Source organism: Erpetoichthys calabaricus, chromosome 2 (assembly GCF_900747795.2).
Source record: "Erpetoichthys calabaricus chromosome 2, fErpCal1.3, whole genome shotgun sequence".
NCBI lineage: Eukaryota > Metazoa > Chordata > Cladistia > Polypteriformes > Polypteridae > Erpetoichthys > Erpetoichthys calabaricus.
Genome location: NC_041395.2, coordinates 208,318,060 through 208,344,686, shown reverse-complemented (window position 1 = coordinate 208,344,686; position 26,627 = coordinate 208,318,060). Strand labels below are relative to the sequence as shown.

Genomic DNA, 26,627 nt, shown 5'->3' with positions numbered 1-26,627 from the left:
GGAAGTCTCTTGTGTAGATGGTAAACCGGAAAGGAGATAGGATAGTTCACTTAGGTGCTCCAGTATTACACACAATGATTTTTGACACACCATCCCTCATCCTCAGAAACTGATGTCTGTTGGTCAAATGGTCTGTGATCCAGGAGATTGTGGGAACATCATTATTCAAAGCCTTGAGCATTGTCCCCAGTCAGTGAGGCAGAATAGTGATAAAAGCATATACCATCTTGAATTTATGAAAGGATGATAGAGGAAAGGTTTTACAAATGAAAACGTCTGAATAAGTATAAGCCACCCTAATTTAGAGTGTTCATAGTAAATGTAACAATTTACTTCATGAGGTAGAAGTACATAAGACATAAGAAGTACATAGCACTGGAAAAAGTCAACAAAACATTAAGTGGGAGTAGGTGCTGTGGAGCATGTAGATGAGAGGATCCTCCATACCTATATGTGTTTAATAGACAAACTGCAGAGGTGCCAGGTGTTCTGAAATTAGGGGTCGTAGCTTTTTTAGAACCAGCCTTTCAAAGGTCTTTTTATACTGTATATGAAGTAAGAGCAACTGGTTTGAGGTCCTTAGGGTCACTGGAATGCCCTTTCTTTGTCACTTGGGTCACACAGGATGCTTTTCACAACTTGGGAACCTTCTATGAATTCAGGGAAAGGGTGAGCAGGTGCTGAAGGACCCTCCAGGGATAGCTGGCACATGTTTTCAGCACCCTGGGGTTGATTCCATCCAGAACTGAAGCTTTGTTTATGCAGTTTTCCCAGCTCTCTCCTCACTTGATCAGCAGAGACACACACTCCAGAGAGTGGAGGGGGGCTGGAGACCAAAGGAGTGATTTCATTGCACAGGGGAAGGTTGTGCAGATGGCAGTTGGGATTCCAGAAGCTTGCAGTATTGGAAGATATCTGTACTAACAAGAATGAGTCAAACCTGTTGGAAGATCTGGTTCAGTTCATTAGCTCTGCTCTGGTTCCCTTGCATTTTTAACAGCCTGCTTGTAGCCAGTGACAGTCCTCATCCCATTCCACATTTCCTTCATGTGGTTTTCTTGTAATTTGTGTTCAGGTTTGTCTTTGTAGTGGGGTTTCTCCTTATGGAACTTCTTCAATTCTGAATACACCTGCTTGATTTCATCCTCCTTCATTTCTCATCTTCATATTCAATAGGGCTTTCAAGTTTTTTGTGATCCATGGCCTGTCATTGGGAAAACCGCGCACTGTCTTTTTGGGGACTCCGTTATCCACACAAAACTTGATTTAACCTGTGATACAGTGGCTCATTTCCTCAATGTCCTGGCCATTTCACTTGCAAACTAGTGTTCTCGAAGACATCATTCAGAGCCTCGTCAGCCTCCATTGTCTATTCCTCTACTGTTCTGGTGGTGGCAACCTGTGGACAATGGGATTATATGCAGATATGAGCTGCACCAAATTATGCTCTGATCAGCCTAAAGGTGGCAAAGCAACAGAGTTACAGTAGACCCCGCGAAGTCACGGTTCAGAGTTCGCGCCCTCAGGTTCTAAGGAAAAATCCGCAAATGACTATCTAATAATTGTTAGCGGAAACCGCAAATATCCTCCGCAATTTTTATGGCTTTTTTCGTGGCAATACTGTACTGTAGAGAGAACAGGAAGCAACTGTAGAGGAAAATGTGGCTTGGGATGGTGAAAGTAGCCAATAGAATTTGAAACTCAAACTCCCAGCAGTTCCTGCAGTGGCTCTGACTGGGCTTCTGCTGAGGGTGCAGGGGTTGTTGAGGTCAAAGGATGTCAGCGCGGCTTTTAAAAAGGGGGCCGGTGACCAAAAGCAAAAAAAAAAAGTTTTTATAATTTGTATTTCAAGTTCCTGTCTGTCTGCCTTTTGTTGGGTTACCTGTACTTATTCGTTTTGTCCTGGATCGTTTCGTGGTTGGCATCTGGATTGTCTGCCGTCTGCCTGTGTACATGACGACTGTAAGTGGATTCATGGCCATATTGCAAAGAAAGAAGCGCTCCTGAACCCGTCCACCCGTCTTCACCATTTCAGGAACTAGCGGTAGGACTATCTCTACATTCCCATTCAACGTGCGGATCTCTGGACTCTGATGATTCTTGTATATGAAATGCATGTCAGTGTATCATATAAACTGACTAAAATAGAAATCTGACCTTTTTGGATATGAGTCTTCCCATCCCTTTTTTTCCATAATTTGAGATGATTTTCACTTTGATCTAGTGATTTTAAGTATATATGAAATGGATGTAACTTTGCTCACACTGTTGTCTGATACTACCAAGTAGAACCCCTTTAAGAAGAACATCAACTTACTAATGAGTCCAGTGAAGTCAAGCAGAGAAAATCTATTTGTTAAAAGTTCACAACAAAATTAACAGTTGAGAAGATGTTAATTTCAGTAAGGGATTCATTTACAGATCTGTGCTAGCTTCTGACAGACTGGTGAAAATGGAAACTTATGGTCTTGAGAGTTCACTCTTGTTTAGAATATCAGGAATTCCTGTTTGACTTGCTATTGCAGTGTTTCTTAAAAAATAGCAATTGTATACGAGTGCTGGTGCTTGCTAACATCACAGCTCTTCTTTTTTGATAAATGGTATTAGCAGATGCAGTACAAACATAGTGTTTGACATCTTTGTAAGGACCAAAACCGTTTTAGCTGACACACATCCGTTATACAGTGCAATAACTGCATTTATGCAGAATAAGAGGCATGAATTAAATGTCTGATATGATGAAATGCACTTTCATTTTAAATTTCTTCAAATTCCTAAACTGTTTGTTTTCCCTAATGCTTCATGATCCTGCATATTCAGTAACTAAAATTCAGATAATGCTTGTATATGCATATTTTAGCAGCTTTTTTAAAAACGTAATTTGGATATTTTAATTTAGCTAGTAGTCTTGCTGTATGAGTGTTTGGGCTGGTTATGTTTTATACAGGGACGTTTCATTTGTGAAGTTTTCTTTTTCATCCAGTGTTTTTTGTTTTTGTGTTTTCTGAGAATTGTAAGTTCATCTTACATGTCAGACAGCTGGAATCAGAGCAGGTCATTTGCCCCTCCTAAATTGATTTTTATTTTGTGAATGCATGCATGCCCTGCTTTGGACTGTCATTTTAAAAGAGCTGATTTTTTTCTTGCTTCTAAATGTTTAGACGCTAGCTTTGTTTTGTTATGTTAATACAAAGTGAGACAAAACAGATTTTAAGTAGATTTGTTACTACATTTTTGATGGAAATAGTGTAAAAATGAATGGTTAAATGAGCATTTTATAATACAAATTTAGACAGAGCAGAAGCTGCATCAAATGTTTTAGGAGGTATGCAGTGCTTACCATCTAATAGTTGCCAAAAATATTTAAATGTCCCTTTTCATTTAACAAAATGTTGTTCATCATTTTCAGCAGACATTGTTTTAAATCCTCTTTCTATGATGGACATCCTTCAAAGATGATTTACAAACACAGCCATAGTAAAACTGTTTTTGTGTATGCTAGATAAACTGCAGACTCTCTAAATTGGCCCAGTGTGATGTCTTCTACAGGGTTAGTTTGCTCCCTACATTTAGTTCTACTGAGAGTGGTGCTGCCACCTGTGCTCCTGAACCAAATATTTGGTTAGAAAAAGAGTTACTAGATAAATGCTACAAAAGAAGGTGAATTGATTCATTCAGCATTGCACATTGAGTCTGAAATTGGGAATGAGTTAGCAACTTCATTTACAATTAATTTCCTCACCCAGTATGACAGTGTATGTCTAAGGGGAAATTTTTCTAATTGGTGTACAAAATAAAAACACATTAGTTTCTCCCTCATTATTCCATTTTTGTTTTGACTCTGACATCTTGTAATTATCTGTTTATTTAAAACATGTAAGAAATAGTGAATTTATACAGGGGTGCAGTTTAAGGAGGAAATATACTGTACATGTCATTTACACTTGGTTTCAAATGAAAAGGTTTATTTGTCACTGGCAGCATTGTGAGGATTGAATCCACATTGACATAAATACAAGTAATTAGTTGTCTTCTTTTATCTGTTGTTGATAGGCAGTGTTATCATCTGGCAACACAGCCCTATCAGCTGAAGAATTATTGAAACAAGCTAATGGATTTTCAGGCTTTTCCTCTGAGATGCTGCTGCTTACTCTTTTTGCTTTCTCTGGTTCCAGTCTTTTTTCAGTTTTTTTTTTTTTTGCGCTTGTCTGGTTTATTTTGTCCCAATAATCAAATATTAATCCAGTAAATCTTTGTGTGGCCAAGGATGTTTGATGGTTTTACCCATCCTGACCTGGGTGGTGATCATAACAATATTTAACTACAAAAATATTTCCCAGAGAAGGACATATTATCAAAACTGTGATTGAGAACAAGGAGATCCATTAGCAGAGATGTTTAGACTGAGGTTGTATTAAATATCAGGTATTGTTTTTAAGGCTGGCCTGTATGGGGTCTGGCAAGAAAGAAATCTTCACTGTGAATATTCTTTAGGTCCATTTGCAGTGCTGATATATTGGGTTGACAAAACACTACTTTTGAGCTTATTGGCCAAAATTCAAAACTCTGTTTGTGTGTTGCAGACTTAATGCTCATAATTTCCATGGAAATGATATCCCTAAAGTATGATGGTGATAGGTGTTTCTTATCAGTGGGGACTTGGAAACTTGATTTAATAGAAAACTGTTCATATCCCAGTACTGAGAAATATTGCAAGGTTTCATCCAGCCACCCATTTCCAAAGCTCCTTATTCCAATTTAGGATCATGGGTGGGGCAAAACATATCCAGAAATATTGCCTGCAACATAGGATGCAATCCTAGAGAGGAGAACCCCCAAAAGGATCTAGACAAGACTGAGATGTGATTTTGGTTTTATGAAGCTGTAAAACAGCAACTTATAAGTGCTGTACCTCTGTTATGTTTCCATCTGCTAAAAAGAAGCTTGGGAAAAGATTGTCATTTGTCAACAGGTCAGTTATTCCAAGCTTCATGGGAGTTGATCAAGACTAAAACATTTAAGGTGATTGAGACTATCCATTTAATGTCCTGATCTCCATAATATTGAGAATCTAGAGTATAAATTGAAAGATTCTTTCCAAAAATACTGACCTGCAAAGCAAGAAAAGCTGGAACAAATCTACCAAGATGAATGGACAAACTCATTTTAACCACAGTGCAATACTAGTGGACAGTTCCCCTAGGGGATATCTTCAATGCAAAGCATGATCAGAATAGTATGAATAAGCATTTAAGTTTTTAACTTTTAAGATATCTACTGATCAGTGGCGGCTGCTAGCTTTTGAAACGGGAAGCTCATATTAGGCCTTCATGATAAAATTCATTGTTATTTGTACATAAATTCTGCCCTCCATTCCTTTTGCAGAAAATGGTTTGTGACCCTGTCGTACCAATTGGCCGTCTTTTCCAGGGACTTAACCAGTTTCCTCTCAATGGCCAGGAGAGCAAGGTTGCTCAAACGATCTTGGCCCATCGTGTTGCGGGTGTATGACTTGACCCGTTTTAAACAGGCGAAGCTCCTCTCTACACCTGCTGATGTAGCGCCAATTGTTGCCACTAATGACAATGGCTTGTATAGCTGAGGCATTGCACTATCCAACTCCATGTCTTTAAAAAACACCAAGAAATCACACAGCTTACCCCTGTTCCCCTGTAAGTCATGATCTGAATATAGTACTTGAAGTGCAGATCTCAGTCTCCCTGAGTCAAAGAAATGGCCATAACTTTTCAGCACACTTTCAAATGCCTCCTCTGGAAACACTTGTCTCATTTCATCAAATTTCCCTGGATTGACTAATTCTAAGAAGCTCATGCTTTCCAAATTTGAAAAACGCTGAGAAATCTGCTCCATGAGATTGTCTAGGATGGCCATGTACAAATTTCTGTAGCGGTCCTGGGGATCCTGTAATTGTGATAGACGGCGCTTTCTAATAGGTTCATCTTGAGGGTCTGATGTGAGATTTGCTGCTTTTGCATAAACTGCTTGATAAGCCTCCTCTGACCTCTTCTCCTTGACAAAAGCAAGGGGAGACCCAATTCTTTTTTTGCAGTAAAGAACATCCATAGCCCTTTGCTGGACAATATCAAAGACAACATCTGTCTCAGAGAATATTTGTTCATATGTGTACAACATGAACACAAACTCGAAATCCTCCAGTTTTATTATGAAGCCTTTGGCAGCATCTAATGTGTCATCATCCATGCTCCATCCTGGGTAATCTTGTCAAAAGTCTGCAGGAGGCCATCATAATTGTTTGCCACAGTGCTCACTATCCGTGATGTGAAATTCCATCGAGTAGGAGCGTTTCTGGGCAATCTTGAAGACCCTGCAGACTCAAGAAAAGCCATCCTTTTTGTGGACTTTGAAAAAAATGTGGTGAACCCAGAGAGAGATGCAAAAAATATTCTTGACTCATGCAAGCATTTAGCACCCTGGGACAACACCAGGTTCAGTCTGTGTGCATAGCAATGCACAAACACTGCACTAGGGGCTATTAGTTTAACTTTGGCCTGTAGGCCATTGAGAGATGAAGCAAAGACAGCAGCCCCATCGTAGGTTTGTGCCACAAGTTTTTCTCTAAAACTGTAGCCCTGCATGTTCTCGTTTAAAACTTCAAACACAGACTGAGCATCTCGACCCCCTGACACATCCAAAAATCCAATGAAGCACTCTTGAATTTTACGTGCACTATCCACATATCTAACAATGACAGACAGTTGGGCATGGCAAGATATGTCAGTTGCTTCATCCACCTGCCATGCAAAAAAAAGGAGCAGTCTGAATTTCACCTTTTTAGGGATGCACCGATACCACTTTTTTGGAAAACGAGTACTTGCATTTCAGTACTCGCCGATACCGAGTACTTGCCGATACCAAGTACTTAATAAAAACATGATTTAAATTTACAGGTAACAGCTTTAGTCATATAATTTAACAAAAAAAAACAAGAAACTCTCGTCTATCCACTGGGAGGTTAGGCTAATTAGCGACACGGGGCTAACACTGCTTGTCCAAATCCGTGGTGAAACTAAACGCAGAGGAGGCTTGCAGTAGGCTGTGGATATGTTTTTTCACGGAGTTGTGTAGTTTAGGCAGCTCCGTGTCAGTCATGTAGCGGCGGCTTGGGACATCATATCTGGGCTCCAGAACATGGAGGAGACGCAGGAATCCCACATTTTCTACCTCCGAGAGTGGCTGGTCACTCAATGCAATGTACTCGATAATTGCCTGTGTTATTTTCACAGCACGTGGATTGTCTCTGGACATTTTCTCTCGTCTTGCAAGAGTTTGCTGCAGCGTGGGTTGTGTTGGTTTAGAAGCATGGGTAAACTCTTTGTACTCGTTGTCGTGTTGGGATTTTAGGTGCTTGATTAAATTACTTGTGTTAAATGCGCTACCTTTTGAGCCTCCTCTGGACAATTTCGCTGAGCACAATTTGCAGTCCGCCTTTGTTTTGTCGTCTTCATTCACTTTGAAATAGTTCCACACGGCTGACATCTCTCGCCTCGCCTTCTCCCCGCTCTGAGCTGCAGCCGGGGCCTGGGGGCGGGCACTCGGCGCCTGTGATTAACCCCTTACACGCCGCTCAAACATAGACATTTCTCAGACCGTGGTATCAGTCCCCGGTATCGGGGGACTTTTAACGAATACGAGTACTTTAGAAAATGTGGTATCGAGGCCGATACCAGATACCCGTTTCGGTATCGGTGCATCCCTACACCTTTTATATGATCAGAAACCATGGCTGCGAGAGCGGAGATCAAGTCATTTTGGATTGAGTGGGACATACCAGAAAACACAGCTGATGACTGAAATTGTGTGGCCAAGACAGAGTCATATTTAGCTAATGTTTCTGTAAATTCCCTGTAATTCCCCTTATTTGCTGATTCACTACTCTCATCATGCCCCCTGAATGCCAGCTCCTGACGGCCAAGCAAGGAAGTCCCATCAATTAGACAGTTTAGGAAGGCCCTGTTTTTTTTTTTTTTTTACTGTTTCATTATGTTTTGCCACCTGAATGCGAAGACCTTCATTGATTGCATGTTCAACCCTGACCCTGCCCAGACAACTTAACCTTGCACATGAACTCACATGTTTGCACTTTTCATGCCTTTTGTATGCCCTGTCAAAGTTACCCAGATCCCCAAAACCCACGTTTGACCAAACACATCCCATTCCCTGAGAAGGTTTCGTCAAGAGGTATGGCCAACAGTACATTTTCTTTGTCACAGCACTTCCAGTCAGCCAGTTCACCTTGTCATACCAGGAGAGCTGAAAATACCTGTTATTTTTTCCTGATTTTTGCACCAGATCAGTCTTGGGCATTGGTCTGCCCTGCCGTTTAATTTTGAGTCTGTCCTTGTAAGGAAGACTACTAAATGGTTTTGCCAAAAGCAGGTCAACAATATTAGCACAGTCTGCGTCTGCCATTATGCACAGCTTGCTAGCTGGCTAGTTTCCCCTTCCACGAGCTACTTTAATTATATGAACGAACTAACTTTACAATGCTGAAACAAGGAGCAAAGTCAAGAACGCTATATATTTTTTTTTTTATTAATTAAAGAATGATTTGTACAAATAAAAATGGTTTATATCACCAGCAAACAATGCAGAGTGCAGCAGTTTGTCATACGACTTCACCTGCAAATCCACGTGGGACTGAACTCGAATCTCTGTAGTGCAGATGTATACTTAAGACATGCTGTCAATCAAAAAAGGGGTTCCGCCCTTTAAACAGCTCCTCCAATCATCATGCAGCAGCCCAGCGTCCTGGCCCGCCCACTGCTCCATTCACTCCCAGAGAAGCTGAGCTTCCCTGGAAGTGACGATTTTGGTGCATTTATCCAATTGCCGTCCAGCTTTTCTGCAGTGAAAAAAGCTCCTCTGCTCCTCAGCTTGCCCATAGAGCTCCAGTAAAGCTGGGCTTCAGGAGGGTTTAACGCGCTGTGCTGCACGGAAATGTATGATAAGAAAATCGTGTCAAACAATCTACAATAAATACCTGATTCTGAACGAGCTAGTCATGAAGTTGAACGCGTTCTAGCGCACTTTTATTAAAACCATTATAAATACGACAGTGCATATATGAGCATTTATTTTCTGACATAGTAGAGGAAGCGGAGCTTCCCTTGTAGTCTTAGAGCAGTCGCCACTGCTACTGATAACTAACTACTCTTGTCTTTTATAATTTTGTCATCTTAAGCATATGAGTTTGCAATAAATAATGTGCAGGTATTTGTAATCCAGCAATATCGAACAAAGTTTTCAAGTGGAAAATCTTTTAAGTAATACTGTGTAATTCATTGAGAACAAAATGATGTAACAGAGGACAAGGGAAATCAAACTCTCCAACCCATTGAGGGGTGGATTCAGCATTACACCGAAAATCACAGTCTGATCCAACTTGTGTGAATTTCATCATGGCAACTCATTAGGTGACTCAGTAGTGTGTGTGGCCCCCATGTGCCTTTATGCACATCTGGGAATGTCTGGGCATGCTCCTGATGAGATGGTGAAAGGTGTCGTGAGGGATCTCCTCCCAGACCTGGATTAGGGCATCAGTGAGCTCCTGCACAGTCTGTGGTGCTACTTAGCGGCATTGGATGCACTGATGTATAATGTCCAAGCGGTTCTCAATTCGATTCAGGTCTGGGGAACATGCAGGCCTTTGTCATTCAGGAACTGCCTACATACTCTGGCCACATGAGGCCAGGCATTGTCCTGCACCAGGAAGCCCCAGGGCCCACTGCACCAGTGTATGGTTTGATAAAGGTGTCGGTATGAAATCTTCAGGGCCAAACAGCAGTTAGGGTACCGTGGCCTAGCATGACCCCCAGACCATCACTGACCCACCGGCAAACTGGTCATGCTGGATGATGTTGCAGGTTGCATAACGTTCACCACTGTGTCTCTAGACCAGGGGTCTCCAACACGTTGCTCACGAGCTACCGGTAGCTCGCAACCCCTTTCCAAGTAGCTTGCCAAAGGGTTAATGAATTCTACGTAAATTAGAAAATTTGATTAGTCAAATTAGGGGTGGGCAATCTTTCCAAAAAATCATATCATGATCCTTTTAACACAATATCACGATCTACAATCTTAATTGCAATCTATCTTTTCAATGTGGCATACACTTAAGAGAATATCCGGACTCAAACTCATCAAGACCTAAGTAACATTTTATTTTAAATATCAAATAAAGTTGATATTCAATTGGTCTCTTGTTCGCTAGCTAAGCGGAGTTAAGGAACATACCCCTAAGCTGGCGAGTGAGTGAGTGAGGAAGACCCCTCCCCCCGACCCATTGTGTGGATCTCGGATTTGCGCAAATAAATCGGTACCACAAACAAACTATGACACATACCGAAATGAGAGAAGTTGCAAAATCAACCAGAATATTCAAGCAAATTATAGAAAAAAAAAAACCTGATCTAAATCCATTAAGTAGTTCTCTTGTGAAAAGCGGACAGACATACAGACATATTTTATATATTCTATATTAGTAAACCTTCAAAATAATGTACAGTTAAAGTCTCAACAGCATTCTCAGCATTTCTGAAGCTTAGCAGAGCCAGATAACTATAAGAATCTTCACCAAGCAACTCTGAAAATGTCTGCTTTGTTTGGGTCTACATATCTCTGAGTCTGCCTTCATGAAATCAAAGTTCAGAACAAGACTGACAGATGAACATTTAAATGACTCCATAAGAGTGAACCTAATTGGCAACACTCCACCATACACCTCTCTTGTTGACTCCATGCAGTGCCAGTCATCTAAACACAAACTAAAAAACACATCACACATGCAACTGGACATGTGAATACTTTTGTGAAGTGAAACAGTGACATTACTTATTCATTTGTCCTTTTGTAACATATCTGTGTATTTGCAATTGCATTGTTTTGTTTTGATAGCATTCATGTTTTAATTCAGTAGTGTGAGATACTCTAGAAAATGTATACAGACATACATAATGCACTTGCAGGGTAACTAAATATTTTTTGTTATGTTTTAATGCAAAATGTGAGTTGTGGACACCAACAGTTTGTAAATGTTCAGGCAAAACAAGCTTATTCAGTTTGTTTGGGTTGAAATAAGCTATGAGAATAAACATTAGAAAACATGAGTAGCTCTCAGCCATTTTCATTTTGTAAAAGTAGCTCTCAGGGGAAAAAAGGTTGGAGATCCCTGCTCTAGACTCTTCCACATGTGTTTAATGTGAACCAGCTCTCATTTGTGAAGAGAAAGGGGCATCAATGGCGAAGCTGCCAATTGTGGTATTCTCTGTCAAATGGTAATCGAGCTGCATGGTGATGAGCTATGAGCACAGATCCCACTCGAGGACATTGGAGCCCTTGTGCCACCCTCATGGAGTCTGTTTCTGATTGTTCAGAAACATGCATGCCAGTAATCAGCTGAAGGTCATTTGGTAGGGCTGTGGCAGTGCTTCTCCTATTCTTCCTCACACACAGGTGCAGATGCCAGTCCTTCTGCTAGGTTAATGCCCTTCTACAGCTGTATGGAGCAATTGTCTGTGGCCACCACCTCCAAAATCATTCCCTTGAGCTGACTTGCTGTTGCCTCTTCAGTGCACAAGTTGTCAATTTGATTTGCACCAAAGCAGGTGAAGATGATAATCAATTCTCAATCGCTTATACAATACAATTTATTTTTGTATAGCCCAAAATCACACAAGAAGTGCCGCAATGGGCTTTGACAGGCCCCCAGCCTTGACTGTCTAAGAAGACAAGGAAAAACTCCCAAAAAAAACCCTTGTAGGGGAAAAATGGAAGAAACCTTGGGAAAGGCAGTTCAAAAAGAGACCCCTTTCCATGTAGGTTGGGCATGCAGTGGGTGTCAAAAAGAAGGGGGTCAATACAATACAATACACAACAGAAATCCTCAATACAGTATAAAAATAATTTTACAAGTACGGAGCAGAATTTAACAGTAGATGATATCGCATAATATGATTTGGATTTGTTTAGAGTCCTGGAGACCTCAGCCATCAAGCTGCCTCCCCCATTTGGCCATTCCACAGCTGAAACAGTGCTGGGCCATCCAATCCGATGAAAGGACCCCTCTACCCCACGATTCCAGTGATCCTCCATCAGGGATGACTTTACCTTAGGCAGACAAAACAACTTGGCAGGTGGGCCATGGCACCAAGTGCCACATTTGAGTACAGAGAAGAGAAACAGAATAGGTGAGGGTTAGTAACAAATTATAACTATCATGTTACTTATGTTTTAGTGCTAATGACTAACAACAGAGATACAGTCTGTACAGTTAATCAGCAGCTCTAGTCAGGATATGCTAAACTGAAGTAGTGAGTCTTCAGCCGGGATTTAAAAGCTGAGACCGAAGGGGCATCTCTTATAGTAGCAGGCGGACCATTTCACAGTTTAGGGGCCCTGTAACTAAAAGCTCGACCTCCCACTGTTATTTTATTAATCCTTGGAATCATAAGCAGACCGGCATCTTGAGACCTTAATGTGCGCTCTGGTTTGTAAGTCATGGTAAGTTTAGACAAGTAAGCCGGACCTTGGCCACTTAATGCTTTATATGTTAAAAGGAGGATTTTGAAATCTGCCCTAAACTTAACCGGGAGCCAGTGTAAGGATTTAAGAACTGGAGTTATGTGTTCATATTTTCTTGTTCTTGAAATAATTCTTGCAGCAGCATTCTGGATTAACTGGAGGCTGTATAAAGAACAGTTTGAACATCCAGTGAACACTGCATTGCAGTTGTCAGTCCTACTAGAAATAAATGCATGAATTAATTTCTAAGAATTCTGTTTATTTAGAAAACAGCTTAATTTCCCAACATCTTTAAGATGGAAGAAACATGATTTGGACAACTTTGTAATATGTGCTTTAAATGACATGCTAGAGTCAAAGATAACTCCTAGATTGCGGGCTGATTCAGTGAAATTAATGGGGATTACAGCTGAGTTAAATGATGACAAAATATTGTTGTGATCAGCGTCATTCCCTCCAACAATTAACATCTGTTTTATCTGTGTTTAAAAACAAGTAGTTCTCATCCATCCACTCCTTTAATTCACTAACACAACTAATTAAAGACAATATCGGAGAAACTTCATTTGATCTAAATGAAAGGTATAACTGGGTGTCATCTGCATACGAGTGAAAATTAACATTATGTTTCGTAATGATAGATCCCAGTGGAAGCATGTAAAGTGAAAACAGTGAAGGGAGCCCTGCGGGACACCATATCTCACTTCTGTGTATAATGATGGAGTACTGTCAGCACATTTGTGTACATATTGGAATCAATTTGATAAATAAGAACTAAACCAAGCGAGCACAGTGCCTGTAAGGCCAACATCATTTTCTAGCCTGTGCAGTAAAATAGAATGGTCAATGGTGTCAAATGCTGCACTTAAATCTAACAACATAATTATAGTGGAGTTTCCTTCATCAGAGGATATCAGAAAGTCGTTTACAACCTGCGTTAGTGCCGTTTCTGAACTATGACCAGTGCAGAAACCAGACTGGAATTTCTCAAATAAATTGTAATGCGTAAGGTGTGACTGAAGCTGATTGGTGACTACTTTTTCTAGTATTTTAGAGAGAGGGTAAATTTGAAATAGGCCTATAATTATTTAGTATGTGTGGGTTTAGGTCTGACTTTTTAAGTAATGGTTTAATGACTGACACTTTTAGTGCATCAGGTACTGTGCCATGCAATAATGAACTATTGATAATGTTTAGAATAGGCGCTGCAAGAACATTCATTGCACTTTTTACTAGTTTTGTTGGCACTGGATCTAGGGAACAAGTAGTGGGTTTCATTTTAGAAATTAAAGTTAAGACTTCCTGCTCAGTTAGAGGATTAAAATGACTAAAGTGCTGAATGCAATGTGAGGCAGGGTCTGCTAAGCTAGTATGTGGTTTGTACTGATGATGCTGATATCTGGGATCTTATTTTTAATTTTCTCATTGAAGAAGTTCATAAAGTCTGTACTGCTAATATCTGTTGGTATTTTGCACTGTAGATCTGAATTCCCATTTGTTAATTTAGCAACTGTTCTAAACAATACCCGAGAATTTTTATTATTGCTATCTAGTATTGTAGAATAGTATTCCGAGCGAGCTTTAAAGAGAGCTTTTTTATATTTTTTAACACTGTCCATACAATTTGAAAGACATGTAGCTTTGTAGTTCTTAATCTGCGCTCCAGTTTTCAACACTCTAATTTAAGGGCTTGAGTTTTTTCATTAAACCAGAGAGAGTTTCTATGTGCTTTGATCACTTTTGTTTTAAGGGGAGCCACTGCTTCCAGAGCATCTCACAAGGTCACATTATAATGTGATGTTAGCTGATCTAAATTGTTTTCCACGTTTACATTTGATGTTAATTGATCTAAATCAGTCTTTCTCAAAGTGGGCGATAACGCCCCCTTGTGGGCGCTGGAGGCATCCAGGGGGGCATTAAAGGGCCCAGAGAAAATTGGGGGGTGTTGAACCGGTTTAGGGGGGCGATGGCTGATTTGTGTTTTTTTTCAAATATTTTAAAATTTAAACTAAAATCAAAACCTACCTACTATACTACATCGATTATTTCGTTCTTATTCCTGTCCTGTTTGATTGTATAAATATAAATAATTTATCATGGCTTTCGTAGGTAGCCCATGAGCAATCAAGTTTTAACAAGTTTTTATTAAACAACGCGATTTGTGCAATCCTGTATCAAGCGGCCGGATCATCGATACTTGTTCTGATTCCGGTCGTTTTTATCGAAAATAAAAAATATAGAAAATAAAAAATATCGAATTAAATGTCGAAATTTTTGTATAAATAAAAAATTAATCTTAGCCCTAGCCTTAACCCCAAAACCAATTTTTTATTTATACTAAAATTTCGACATTTTTTAATTTGATATTTTTTATTTTCGATAAAAATGACGGTTACCGTTCTAACTTGCTCAGTACGAATTCCGTCGAATGAGGTAAACGAGTTTGTGCATGTTTGTCTTATTCCTGTCGGTGCGTGCTGTATTTTAATCCTATATAAGAGCGTGTAATACTTTTTATTTTCATTAGCGTTTTCGCGCGCAATCGTTAGAAAGTTTTTTAAGCTCGATACTTTACTCACGTATTTGTAAAGACAAAACCATGTAGGAAGCAAAAAAGAAGAGATGGCAATACAGTGTGGAATATATTAAATACGGATTTCTTGAAAATCCCACAAATCCATCTTCGCCTATGTGCCTTCTTTGTCAAAAAACCTACAAGATCATTTGAATAAAATGCATCAGAAAGAAAAAAATGTGGCCTATTTTCAAGACCTGGAAAAGAAGTACATAGCTCAGCCAACTGTATCAAAACTTTTTTCAGCGGCTTCTAAGCAAGACGATGACGGACTTCGAGCCTCGTACAATATCTCTTTGTTAATTGCTCAAGCAGGCAAACCACACGCTATTGGAGAAGAGTTAATTTTACCAGCAATAAAAGAAGTAATAACTACTGTGCTCCATAAACCAGCGGCAGATATTATTCGAAAAATTCCTTTGAGCAATAGTTCTGTGCAAAGACGAATTGATGAAATGGCTGAAAATATTGAGGACTCATTGTGCAATCATCTGAAGACTAGTCAATTCTCAATTCAGTTGGATGAGTCCACTTTACCAACTAATGAAGCACTATTTTTGTCATACGTGAGGTTTATTAAAGATGAGAAATTTTTGTGATTTTTAAGATGTGGTAAAGTTAAAAATTTTGGGGGGCACTAGAAAATAATTGATTCTCAAAGTGGGCGGTAGACAAAATAAGTTTGAGAACCTCTGATCTAAATGGTTTTCCACAATTACACTTGACTTACTCAAAGTATCTATAAATTTTGAAGCAGAATTACAATCTAGATGTCGCACTGTCTTTGTTTTAATCTGTGAGTGCGTTGGCAAGGGCAGGACTAAATCAAATGTAATTAAGTAGTGATCGGAAATAACTTAATTTAATGGAGTAATATTTAATTTTTGAATATCAACTTTGTAAGTTATAATTAAATCTAATGTGTGGTTATAATTATTTGGACCTTTGACAATCTGACAAAATCCTACTGAATTTATCAAATAAGTAAAACATATGCTAAAAGTGTCAGTTTCCACATCAATGTGTACATTAAAGTCCCCCATCAGTACTATGTGATCATAATTTATAGCCAAATCAGATAAAAGGTTGCTAAATTTAGTCATAAACAATGAATATGGCCCTGGTGGTCTGTAGACTAGCACTATAATTGTGTTGGAATCTGTTTTAATATTTAAAATGAATGCCTCAAAGGATGTAAAGTCGTCTAAATTTTTAGACATGATATGCATTTTGTTACAATGAATTATTCCAAGGCTGCCTCCTCGACCAGAATCTCTAGACTTATGAAGGAACGAGTATCCATCTGATGATGCCTCAGCTAGGGGAACAGTGTCAGGTTTCAGTGAGAAGACACAGATCAGATTTTGTACTTGATACCATTTACCAAAACAGCTTTACTGCCAAGAGAGCGAATGTTCAAAAAGCAGCATTTAAAACTGCATGCTGCTTTCTGAACTGGTGATATATTTTTTGTTTTAATTTGAAGTAAATTTCTGTTACAGATGCCCCTGGTGGAGGGTCTGGTTTTATCTCTTGGTCTAATTATACACCTTATTTTTTGGTTATCAATTTAAGGTTTGCATCAAGACTAAATTTACTGGATGCCCAACAACAGGGATTATGGGTAACAGCTTCAGGACAGTAACAGGTGGGATAAACAATAGCCTGTGATTTAAGATCACATGACTGCGGCCTGGATGGTGCTCTAATCAGTCAGCCAGGCAGTTTTGCTGCCATATTTTGGGATAGTACATAAGATCCCCTCCAGTTAGGTTGAAGACCATCTCTTTTTGAAAAATCCAGGCCTTTCCCAAAAATCATCCCAATTGCTTATGCTTCCTGACTGGAGAGATTGATATTCCTGAAGCTTAATGGACTTGTTCTCAATTTTATTGAGCAGTGTAGTTGTGAGCTGGTGATTCTGAGGTAGGATTTAGTTTCAAGTGTCCACTGACTATCTCTGACTCTGTCACAAGTAGTGAAGAGCTTAAGCAGCCTGAAATAAAATAGATGGGCATTGGGTCATAGTCTTTGATGGTCCTGTTTCAAATTTGGGTGGACTGATCAGTGAATTCATATATGCAAAAATAGTGATGATGTACTGTAAGATGACGGACCTTCTCACCTTTTGTGATAGAGTTCCTTGGGGTTTTTTTTTTTTCCTTTTACCCACTAGGACCATGCATTCCTGCAAATTATACCGTTGCTCTGAGGATACAGTATATTTGTTGCCATTACTTTCATTACTGTAGCTTAAGGTGTGTGGTGTGTTTTTTTGTTTTTTTTTCTTCTTTCTAAATCCGATTCCTAATCAGTGGCAACAACTGATAGCACTGATCTCTTTAAATTTTTTTTTTTTTTTTTTTGTTCTTTATTTCGCCTTATACAATTTCTTGTATTAGGAATTTGGTAGTTTTCGCATACCCCTTGGGGTCAGAGCACAGGGTCAGCCATTGTACAGCGCCCCTGGAGCAATTACAGGTTAAGGGCCTTGCTCAAGGGCCCAGCAGAGCAGTGGCCTTTTTTGGCAGTGACAGGGATTCGAACCGGCAACCTTCAGGATACCAGCGCAGATCCTTAGCCTCAGAGCCACCACTCCGCCCCAAAATAAAATCATGCTGCTGTGCTCTTCTGAATTTACAAGACATTTAGAAATGTTTCTCTTTTGTTGATTTCATTATATGTCACCCTTTCTTTGTACAGTTTGCTCCCTTCATTGTATCTTAATAATAATTAAAAATGAATCATGAGACTGCAACTACTTTAGCATCAGACCCCACTAATTAGTAAATAATGGATTAATTAAACAATTAGAACACCTGGAAAAGTGAAAATCAAGATGAAAATATTGTTAAAGAAAAATAATTATTCTCGTATAACTCTTCTAGTTTAAAAAAAAAAAACAAAAAAAATTGTACTAAGCAAAGAATCTGGGAATTAACAGTTCACTTAATTAGCCTAGGAGTCCAATTAAAAACAAGTTGGCTGGAACAAAAACCTGAAGCCACAGTGGGTCACCAGGAATGTGTTTAAGAACCCCTGTTCTAGGATATTCTGTATAGTCTGCCCCCAGGAGAGGCAGTTGCAAAGCTCTTAGTGGATGTGATATGAGACAGCATTCAAAATCTGACTACTTGTTTACACTACTAATAACAGATCATTACTTCTTGGTGCAACATTTGACCTTCATGTAAATATTTACCTAGTAGCTGCTTTATTTCATGTGGGTGTAAGGACTTGTTTATTCTTCACGCTCAGAATGCGTACGCACACTCATCATGGATGCCACGCATTCCCAGCATTCATTTGAAGCGTCCTCTGAGCAGGTCCTCAGAAATTAACGGGACACGTGCGCGAGTTGCAGTACCAGCAAAAACTTGGGGGGCGCAGTGTAATGAAGTCGGAATGTGACGTCAGAGCCTCTTTTTACTATCTACATGTGACAGAAAGCCGCTTATGTGGATCCTAGTAGGTTCGATATGCGCGCTTCAATGTTTGATGAATGATTCGATGTGGTGAAGCAAAATGCCGACATACAAATGAAAAAAAATGGTGCTTTTATATTCAAGTGTTGCATATTCCCGATGGTAATGAGACGAGAACTTTTAAAAGTCTTGCATACCATCTTTTGTGCCGTCTTTTTTTCTGGGGCTTCCTCCTGACCTGACGGCCACAATAGCCACACAGAACACATTAAATGTATGATATTCCAGCTCTCTGCGCATTTAGAATCATTAGATTTATACTTTATCACTTTCATAATGAAATGCATTAAAGTATGTATGTTACATTTTACAGATAAATCGTTAATTTCATTTAAATAATGAACACTGTTAATAATTCTACACATGGTGGTGACACAGTGGCAGAGCAGTAGCGCTGCTGTCATGCAGAGAGTCACGTTGCTGATATTTCCTGCCTGGAGTTTACATGTTTTCCTGCTGGGTTTCCACTGTGGGCTCCGGTTTCCTTCCAAAGATATGCAGATTTGGTTACACTAAAATGACGCCAGTGTATGTGAGTGCTTGTATTCACCTTGTGATGAGCTGATGCCTTGTCCAGGGATTGTTTCTGCCTTGTGCCCAATGCTAGCTGTAATGGACACATCCCTGGATTGATGGAATTAATTATTAAACATCCTTTTTAGAGATATTGCGGTAAGGTTTCATCAGAATTTAGTGGGTGTTCCAGGCAATTCACAACACAGTGAAGCTGAACCTGTTCTAACCGTGATATCTCGCACGGCCACCTGGTGGATTCCTCCAGATTTATGTAAAGTATGCGTGCAAGTATAAACAGTAGAACGCTTGCGTAGCAGGAGTGTCCGCTGCAGCATGTGTTGCATCGCGTGAAATATAAACCCAGCCTAAGGTGCACAGCTTTGAATGGGGTAAGGGTACATCATTGTATACACTCGTTTATACACCAATACTGGCAATAGACTAATTCAAATTTACCAGTTAACTCAAATATTTAAGAATGAAGGAACCCTGAATAGCACCCATGTAAACATGAGAAGAATATGCAACTCCACTGTACACAGATAGCAACTGGGCAAGGTGTACAGTATGAGCCCAGGATACTGGAGTCACGAGGTAGTTACTAATCGCTGTGCTTCCCAACATAAAGTATTTGATTAAAGTGGGTGAGTAAATTTATGTTAATTAGAAAATGTCTTTGAATTTATCTGAAAACACAGCTTCACGTTGTCTTTTAATAAATTAGTATGTTACTGTTCTCAAACTGCATTACACTTAGTTTGGTATTTTTTTTTTTTTAAATATTGGATAAGATGCTGTATTTTCACAGTATACCTTTTTTTCCCATGTAGCATGCAGAAGTTATTAATTGTTGAATGCTGATAATAGATTTAAATGTACTGTCTTTCCAAAAGTTTATCCCACAAATCTTATTTCTCTGTTCTGTTAAGCAGATTGAAGTGTAAGTAAAGAAAAAGCAGCACATGTAATTTTTAGGTATGTATTGCAATGAAATTGTTATCTGTATTGCTGGAAAAACATTTAATATTTTATGTTAACATTTTTTTGTGATTAATAACTATTTTAATGGAACAAAATATGCATTTGTACGGCTCCAGCCATTTTTCTCTTGGGCATGCATGAATGTCCTGCTTGATAATGTGGTACAGAGTATTTAATTTCAATTAATGACAGGTCATCTTATGATATTTTTATTTCCAAGGGTTTGGTCTAAGCTATTCACATTCACTCTTTTTATAACTTTCTACCTATGGACAAGTTTAATTATATTAACCATGTTACACCTGCAGGTGGTTTTTGTGTTGCCTATTCATGTGTAGCTTTATATTATTCAGTTGTATCATTTGCAACAAATAGTCATTAATTTCAGCAGCTTGGAATCATAATAGAGCTCTACATGTTTTGTTAAAAATAACATGCGTGGCTGCCAAAGGTTCATAATAGTTTCTGTTCCTAGTTCTAATATAAAAAAAATATAAAATGAATTGTGTGAATTAACTTTATCAAATATTTTGCATAAACCATGTATTTGCTGAGACCCCAGTATATTTTGGTATATAAGTCATTCTGGCAGTTGGCTTAATTTTGAAAGTCAAACTAAATTTTGGAATTTGTGAAAGAATACGCTTCACATATAATAAAAAAATAATAATTTGCAGTAAGTGTGTGGCAACTGTATTATGGCAAAAAACTGTATTGCTTCTGTGCAATTAAATTTTTGAGAAGGATTAATCTCAACGTAAAACAAATGTTTTCTTCAGTTATTGTTCCCACATAGATGCCACAATGCTGTTTCTCATTATTGTGAGAGCTCTTCTTCTTCTGGAAGCTGTAACCAGAATTCACGGTAAGATATTTCTCATTTTGATGTAGATGTTAATAGCTATGGCCTTCTAAATACCAGTCTTAAATTAAGGATGCACTCTACTGTACATTTTCTTAGGTTCTTTCATTTACTGGGGGCTTTCTAGCTGGAGATGCATTTCCTTTGACCCTACTTAAAGTTAAACACTTGGGACTAAAAAACTACAGGAAATAGGAGAAGTTGGCCCAGTGAAAGCTTTCACTTGTTTTTAATTTGGTTATACAATTTGCCAGTAGAATATACAGCCTGCTGCTTTTTCCTGAAATGCAGTAACATGTATGTGATTGCGCTATTTTTAAACTGCCACTCTGAGCTAATAAATGCTTACTTAAAATGCACTGCTTTTATTTTTTTTTAATTTTACAATATGAATTTGATTTTTGCCATCTACAGGAAAAAAGTATTGAATATCTTTTTAGTTTTTCTTTCTCCACACAGATTACATTGGGTTTTCCCTGTGAGCACAAAAAATATGTTAAGTGCATTGACAAATCTAAATTGGCCTGGTTTGAGTGAGTTTAGGTGTGTGCATAATTATATCCTGCAGCAGACTGAGCAAACTTCAAATTTAGTTCCTGCCTATTCCCCAATTTTCATGGCACAAGTTTCACAAAATCAATGACTTGATGGATGGAGGCCTGTTATGACTGATGTCCAGATTCCTGCCAGATTGAAAAATAAGCCTAGTGCATTATTTGATTATCTAAGAAACGCTGCCGCAGTTTACCCATCTACATGTTGTTTTTTAAATTACAGGATCACAAAGACCTATTATCCTGGCAGCATCAGTCATAAGATAACAAATAGTAACACTTTAGTTTAGGTACTGCGAAAATGCATCTGTTAATCAAGGTTGTTCATCTCCATGCAGTGTGGCATATTTACATTATGGTAAAATTACTTGATAATGTAAAGGATTGACTTTTAAGTCCTTAGATATTTAGTATACTGAATATGTAATTTCAAGAGAAATGTGTTTCAGTTAAGCTACCTCAGAACACTCCAAACTGAAGTTTTGTTACTAGCTCACAATGCAGGGATGAATAAACACTTTGCTGATGCTTTGTAAGTGCTATGAGGACCCAAAGAAGTGCTTGTTAAGGACTTTTTACATAATAGTAACTGAGCAATAAATGCATTTTTACAGTACCTAAACTAAAGTGTTATGTGGCAAATTTATATATAACTGCCAATTTATTGTAGGATATATTCATGCATATACACATAGTTTAGAACATAAAAACTTAGACAAGAACAAGCCATTTAGCCCAACAAACCCCTCCAATCCTGTCCACTTAATTCTTTCAAAATAACATCAACAACAAGTTGAAATTTGAATGTTCCCAAAGTTCTACTGTCTACTGCACTACTTGGTAACTTATTTCATATGTCCATGGTTCTCTATGTGAAGAAAAACTTCCTGATGATTGTTTGCAAAATTTACCCTTAACAAGTTTCCAACAACTATCCGTCGGATAGTCGAACCTCGGATTCAGGAGGAACAGTGTGGTTTTCGTCCTGGTCGCGGAACAGTGGACCAGCTCTACACCCTTAGCAGGGTCCTGGAGGGTGCATGGGAGTTCGCCCAACCAGTCTACATGTGTTTTGTGGACTTGGAAAAGGCGTTCGACCGTGTCCCTCGGGGAATCCTGTGGGGGGTGCTCCGGGAGTATGGAGTGCCGGACCCCCTGATAAGGGCGGTTCGGTCCCTGTACAACCGGTGTCAGAGCTTGGTCCGCATTGCCGGCAGTAAGTCGAACCCGTTTCCAGTGAGAGTTGGACTGCCCATTGTCACCGATTCTGTTCATAACTTTTATGGACAGAATTTCTAGGCGCAGCCAGGGTGTTGAGGGGGTCCGGTTTGGTGGACTCAGGATTGGGTCACTGCTTTTTGCAGATGATGTTGTCCTGTTTGCTTCATCAGGCCATTGATCTTCAGCTCTCTCTGGATCGGTTCGCAGCTGAGTGTGAAGCGGCTGGGATGGGAATCAGCACCTCCAAATCCGAGACCATGGTCCTCAGCCGGAAAAGGGTGGAGTGCCCTCTCAGGGTTGGGAGCGAGATCCTGCCTCAAGTGGAGGAGTTCAAGTATCTCGGGGTCTTGTTCACGAGTGAGGGAAGAATGGAGCGTGAGATCAACAGGCGGATCGGTGCGGCGTCCGCACGATCTGTCGTGGTGAAAAAGGAGCTGAGCCATAAGGCAAAGCTCTCAATTTACCGGTCGATCTATGTTCCTACCCTCACCTATGGTCATGAGCTATGGGTAGTGACCGAAAGAACGAGATCGCGAATACAAGCGGCTGAAATGAGTTTCCTCCGCAGGGTGTCTGGGCTCTCCCTTAAAGATAGGGTGAGAAGCTCAGTGATCCGGGAGGGGCTCAGAGTAGAGCCGCTGCTCCTCCGCATCGAGAGGAGTCAGATGAGGTGGCTCAGGCATTTGATCAGGATGCCTCCTGGACGCCTCCCTGGTGAGGTGTTCCAGGCACGTCCAACCGGGAGGAGGCCCCTGGGGGAAGACCCAGGACATGCTGGAGGGACTATGTCTCCCGGCTGGCCTGGGAACGCCTCGGGATTCTCCCGGAAGAGCTAGAAGAAGTGGCCGGGGAGAGGGGAAGTCTGGGCATCTCTGCTCAAGCTGCTGCTCCCGCGACCCGACCTCGGATAAGCGGAAGAGGATGGATGGATGGATGGATGGACAAGTTTCCAATTGTGTCCATGTGTTCTTGTTGAACTCATTTTAAAATGACAGTCCTGATTCACTATACTTCTCTTAATTTGCTTTTGTTTAAACAGAAAAGTCTCAGCCCTTTCAATCTTTCCTCATAACTCATCCCCTGCAATCCTGTAATCACTCTAGTTGCTCTTCTCTGGACTTTTTCTAGTGCTTTTATGGTTTTTTTTTTTGGTTTTTTTTTTGTAGCCATGAGACCAAAACTGTACATAGTACTCCAGATGAGGCCATCCAGTGTGTTATACAGCTTGAGCATAACCTACTTTTATGTGTACTTTGCATATCATGTTATACAACCTCTTAGCCTTTTGAGTCACTTCTGAACACTGTCTGGAAGTCCACTAACTCCAAAATCCTCCTAATAGGAAGTACTTTCAATTTTTAGATGTAATTATGTGTTCACATTTATAATTTTTACTGCCTATGTGTAATATTTTACATTTACTAACATTCAGTTTCATCTGCCACAAACCTCTCCAAGCGTGTATGGTGTCCAAATCCCTCTGTAATGACTCGGTGAATTCTAGATTATCTATTTGCCAATCTATCTAGCTTGGTATCATCTGCAAATAACCATCTTATTTATATTCCATCTTATTTAAGTCTTATATAATAAAATAATAGCAGCAGAAATAGCACTGACCCCTGAGGGACACCACTCTTAACTACAGCCAATTTTGATAAGGTTTCTCACACCATCATCTTCTGCTTCTTTAGTTTTAGTCAATACTACACTCGTCTACACAATATACTCCTCTTTTTAATTTGATGCCCAACTCCTCTTGTGTGATTTTATCAAATGGTTTCCGTATCTTAATATGCACCATTCTGATCCAATATTCATGCATGTTTGTATAACACAACCTTTCCTCATCTGAGCCCATGGTGACTGTTCAGTAAAACTCCTGTTTTTGCCATGTGTTGCTCAATCTTATCCTTAGTAATTGTTTATATTTTACTGTGATGTGTTTTAAGCTCACTGACCTATAGTTACTTTAATCTGCATGATCACTCTTTTTATATAATGGGATAATGTTTGCCATTTTCCATTCCTTCAGAATTTCCCCAGTGTGCAGTGACTTCCTAAAAATGTGTGTCAAGGGTTAATATATGTACTCACTAACTCCTTAATCATTCAAGGATAAATTATTACCTGGTCTTAGTGATTTGTTTGATTTCAGTCTATTTAATCTGAGCAGTACTTTTCACTCTATAATTTTCAAGTCACTGAGTACTTTGTTTTTAGTTATTGTTAGTAGGTTATCCAATGCAAGTTTAGAGCATCTGCGATTTCACTGTGTATATTTTAATTCCCCTTTACTATTTCTGATTCATGTTACCTCCTCCGTGACTGTTCTTTTTCTACCGAAATAGTGAAAAAATGTCTTTGGGTCTCCTTTTGCCTCATCTGCAATATTCCTCTCTAACGGTCTTTTAGTTTGCCTAATATCCATCTTGGTGGTTGCCCTCATGCTGTAATATGCCTCATGATTTGCATTAGAGTTACAAGTCTTATATACCTTATACAGAATCCTGTAAACACCTGAAGTTACTGTACTCTGTTGAGCCCTTGAGCAAGGCCCTTAATCTGCAGTTGCTTCGTCCTGGGTATGATGTTAAACTGCATCCGGCCCTGTAAGCAGTTCCTCCAATTTACACTGAAAACTTGAGGGTTGGTAGCAGGATTGGCACTGTTATTTATATATAATTATATATTATATATATAAATATTAAAAAAAAACCTCACACTGTTCCAGTGTAGTGCTGAAGTGTCACCCGCTGCACTCGGGTCCCAATCCAGGTAACACATTGCAGCACCCACCACCCAAATTCAGTGTATCAGAAAATTAGAATATTGTGAAAAGGTTCAATATTGAAGACACCTGCTGCCACACTCTAATCAGCTAATTAACTCAAAACACCTGCAAAAGCCTTTAAATGGTCTCTCAGTCTAGTTCTGTGGGATACACAATCATGGGGAAGACTGCTGACTTGACAGTTGTCCAAAAGACGACCATTGACACAAGGTGGGCAAGACACAAAAGGTCATTGCTAAAGAGGCTGGCTGTTCACAGAGCTCTGTGTCCAAGCACATTAATAGAGAGGTGAAGGGAAGGGCAAGATGTGGTAGAAAGAAGTGTACAAGCAATAGGGATAACCGCACCCTGGAGAGGATAGTGAAACAAAACCCATTCAAAAATGTAGGGGAGATTCACAAAAAGTGGACTGCAGCTGGAGTCAGTGCTTCAAGAACCACCACGCACAGACGTATGCAAGACATGGGTTTCAGCTGTCGCATTCCTTGTGTCAAGCCACTCTTGAACAAGAGACAGCGTCAGAAGCGTCTTGCCTGGGCTGAAGACAAAAAGGACTGGACGGCTGCTGAGTGGTCCAAAGTTATGTTCTCTGATGAAAGTAAATTTTGCATTTCCTTTGGAAATCAAGGTCCCAGAGTCTGGAGGAAGAGAGGAGAGGCACAGAATCCATGTTGCGTGAGGTCCAGTGTAAAGTTTCCACAGTCAGTGATGGTTTGGGGTGCCATGTCATCTGCTGGTGTTGGTCCATTGTGTTTTCTGAGGTCCAAGGTCAATGCAGCCGTCTACCAGGAAGTTTTAGAGCACTTCATGCTTCCTGCTGCTGACGAACTTTATGGAGATGCAGATTTCATTTTCCAACAGGACCTGGCACCTGCACACAGTGCCAAAGCTACCAGTACCCGGTTTAAAGACCATGGTATCCCTGTTCTTGATTGGCCAGCAAACTCGCCTGACCTTAACCCCATAGAAAATCTATGGGTTATTGTGAAGAGGAAGATGCAATATGCCAGACCCAACAATTCAGAAGAGCTGAAGGCCACTATCAGAGCAACGTGGGCTCTCATAACACCTGAGCAGT

General features: G+C 39.7%; 1 protein-coding gene and 1 long non-coding RNA gene across 8 annotated transcripts in view; one reads left to right on the top strand and one right to left on the bottom strand.

The window, feature by feature from the left end:
- gba (glucosidase, beta, acid) overlaps positions 1-26,627 on the top strand; it is a 77,422-nt gene that overhangs the window by 3,334 nt on the left and 47,461 nt on the right. For 2 of the 5 annotated variants that reach the window (XM_028795077.2, XM_028795075.2), the window contains exons 2-3: positions 20,070-20,112; positions 20,898-20,983. In XM_028795077.2, the coding sequence (XP_028650910.1) occupies positions 20,923-20,983 (61 nt within the window). In that variant the 5' untranslated portion in view covers positions 20,070-20,112; positions 20,898-20,922. Of the gene's footprint in view, positions 1-20,066; positions 20,113-20,897; positions 20,984-26,627 lie in introns of those variants that run through there. The other 3 variants (XM_028795079.2, XM_051923719.1, XM_028795078.2) reach the window with 2 other exon arrangements.
- Positions 1-26,627, bottom strand: part of LOC114646752 (uncharacterized) — a 182,404-nt gene that overhangs the window by 122,458 nt on the left and 33,319 nt on the right. The gene's annotated exons all lie outside the window — the stretch shown is intronic.